Source organism: Ceratosolen solmsi, unplaced genomic scaffold (assembly GCF_000503995.2).
Source record: "Ceratosolen solmsi marchali unplaced genomic scaffold, CerSol_1.0 scaffold43, whole genome shotgun sequence".
In the NCBI taxonomy this organism is placed as follows: domain Eukaryota; kingdom Metazoa; phylum Arthropoda; class Insecta; order Hymenoptera; family Agaonidae; genus Ceratosolen; species Ceratosolen solmsi.
The window spans coordinates 5160546-5163647 of record NW_011948431.1 but is presented as its reverse complement, the minus strand read 5'-3'; the positions used below and the strand labels follow the sequence as shown (position 1 = coordinate 5163647).

The window sequence follows — 3102 nt, the reverse complement described above, 5'->3', positions numbered from 1 at the left end:
TTTTTTTTTTTTTTTTTTTTTTTTTTTTTTTTTTTTTGACGCCCACGCACGCATGCCCATTACGTGATGGGACATGGAGAAGGGGGAGAGGGACCGTTTCTTTTTACGGAAACGTTACGACATTTGTCATGTCCTTTTATCTTCTTTCTTTCTTTAACTCCCATCGATCGAACTTGAGAGCTTCTGGTGCTCAATTTCATTAATCGCGCGATTCATTTTCTATGGCTAAATTAAGTGGTCAAAACTGTTAGTGACGCGAAGTAAAATTTTACGCAAACAGATGGTCGTCTGAGAAATTAATTTGATTACGCAACGCTTTGCTTAACTAAACGGCCGATTTAATAAGAAAACTTACCTTACTTCTTGCCTTACTCGTTTTACTCGATAATGTACCGCTAGTTCGTAATTAGATTACAAAATTTTTGCTTCGATTTTATCGTTCGATCGAGCCTAAATGAGTAAACTAGCAAGTAAGCGAGCAAGTGAACGCGTGAGTACGTGAATGACTTGCCGAGATAAATTATTCAAGCTAATGTATGATGCACGTTGAAGCAACAACAACAAAACAAAAAACAAAAAACAAAAAAAAAAATCAGCAAGATTAAGACTAGTTTTTGATAAATCCAATGCATCGCAGACTCAAACGATAAGACCCAACCTTGGCCGATGCAATTGCGAACGAAACTTTTTAATACAATGTTGCGTGAAACTTTTATTACCAATACAACCGATACCAAAGGGGCAAAAAATATAATTTTCTTCATTGTCACAGCTGCCAGTGAATCCGACTTCATTGTAAAAACAAAAAACAAAAAACAAAAAACAAAAAACAAAACGAGAAAAATAAAACATCTCGGTATCGTAATTAATGATATATTACTTTTACCTTTGTGGCAACGCTGTCGGTGCCGCCATTAACCGCTGATCCACGTCATTCGATTATCCTTCCCGGCGTCGTCGACCTCGAAAAAGCATTAAAAAAAAAATAAAAAAAATTAGAGAGAGAAAAATAATAAGCCAAAGAAAAGAAAAGAATAGAAAGACAGAATGAAAATATAAAGACTTGTCTGCCACAGCTGGGATACGGGCACAGCACTAACGAGGAGATCGAGCTCGCATGGAGCAGCCAGGATCAGGAGTACGAGGAGCTGGCGAACCAGGCGAACGTGCGCTACCGCGAGTGGTACTCGATCGCATTCTGGCCAGCGGTGACAGTGATCCTGGTGACGATCGCTCTCCTCTTGCTGGCCGCGCACTTTGCCATGCGGCTGGCCAAACGCCGGGGCCAGAGTCCCGTCATACGCACGCCCATGATCCTGCGCCCGGGCCTTATGGACAACAAGAACTGCGGCCTCGTCTACAAGCCTCTGCAAGAGGAGATCGCCACACCCCACATGCCCAAGAGAGGCAGTTTCTACTCCAGTAGCACCTTCCACTACGACAAGATCGTGCCCGAGAGCGTTTAACTCCTCTCGCGCTAACCCTGATCCCACGACCATCCCACCATCCCATCCTGATAACAAAAAATCCATCCAACCTCTCTCTTTCTTATCCCCTGAAGCTCGACGGGATGCTCTGATACGCGTGACCTAGGGATCTTGGGCAAACTTTCCGTTTGTATTTGTCCAGGATACGCCTCACCGGGCAATTGTGAATTGCTCGTGAGGGCGTTCTGAGCGCCAAACTTAATCTTTATCGGAGCGACTCTCGTCGGTCCCGTGTTACTCTATTACTCTTCGCCGTGATACGAATTATTTTAAGCGAGTTTTACTCGAGCGACACTCGCGATTGGATTTTACGTAAGGATCCTCCGTCGTGCATAGGATATTCCACTACCAGTCGCGCCCAACGCCTACGGGAATGGCGACGATCGCGGAATGCGTTCGTTAACGCGGGAACTGCGAGCTGTGCGACGAGAGTGAAATTGGATTGCCGAGGAGTGAGCGATTGCTAATTCGTCATAAGATGAATTTGAGGATGGATGTGATCGATGGTAAATTACGTTGCTTTGACCCGTGCAGAGATAAACAATTTTATTATTCCTATTGGGAGTTAACTTCCTTTTAATGCGAACGAATGTCCTTTGGCGTCCGCACGATGATTTTATTATCAATCCGGAAGAATATTTTTATATCGTATTGCAATGAAAATAAAAATAATGGCTTAGATTCGAGCGAAGTAACATTTTTGGCTTTTGTCATTAGATAATAAATAGATCGCTGTTGTCTCTGTTCGACAAAACGTATCGTTGACCCATTTTTCTCCAAATTAATTATCTTCCAAGGGTAATATCGTGCACATTTTTATCATCTGCACTATGCGGGCATAACCGTTAATGTTTAAGCTCGTCATAAATTTTTACACTTACGCTTGCAGTTAATTAATTTTAAGAGTTAAGAGGCCAAAATGGATGGGGACAATGAGTGTTTCGAGGCAACGTAACGTGCCATACGAAAGGCGACCTTACGGAAAAAGTTTATTTAGCGTCACAGAGGTGCTATTCGTTAATGAATGCTCTATCGTTTACTGATGGTTTATCGGTATATTGTTTGTAATATTGTAATCGCCATTAAAAAAAAAAAAAATTTAATAATAATGATAATAATAATAATAATAAAAAATTTAAAAAAAAAAAAAATTAAAAATTATCGTTAATGTAAGCATTGTACTTTAATATATAGTATTATGAGAGGGAACAATTTGTTAATTTACTACTGTTTATACATGTAAAGAGTAGTGAGATCCACTGCATTGGCAAAAACAAAAACAAAAACAAAACGAAACAAGAAAAAAAACATTTCCGTAAGGTGTATTACACAAAAAAATATTCCAAAACTGTGAGAATTTCATTGAAATTTTGCACTCATTATGGACCAAACAAATTTTTAAGAAAAGAAAAATTATATATATAATATAATGAATGTATGGTAGGTGATTATTGAACAAATTTTTAATCTCGTTAAAAAGTTCCGCCGCTTATCTATTCTAATTATCGTTCATTGAAGATATGCAAAATAAACAATAGTGCGTAAATGTGTTTAAAAACAAAACAAAAACAAAAAACAAAAAAAAAAGAAAAAGAAAAGAAAGAAAGAGCGCAAA

At 38.9% G+C, this 3102-nt stretch overlaps 1 protein-coding gene across 1 annotated transcript in view; it reads left to right on the top strand.

The window, feature by feature from the left end:
• The window catches only part of Gp150 (leucine-rich repeat domain-containing glycoprotein 150), a 62590-nt gene extending 61072 nt beyond the window's left edge, over positions 1-1518 (top strand). The window contains exon 10 of the mRNA XM_011502112.1: positions 1077-1518. Within this exon, the coding sequence (XP_011500414.1) occupies positions 1077-1466 (390 nt within the window). The 3' untranslated portion in view covers positions 1467-1518. The remainder of the gene's footprint in view (positions 1-1076) is intronic.
• The last annotated feature ends 1584 nt before the right edge of the window (positions 1519-3102 follow it).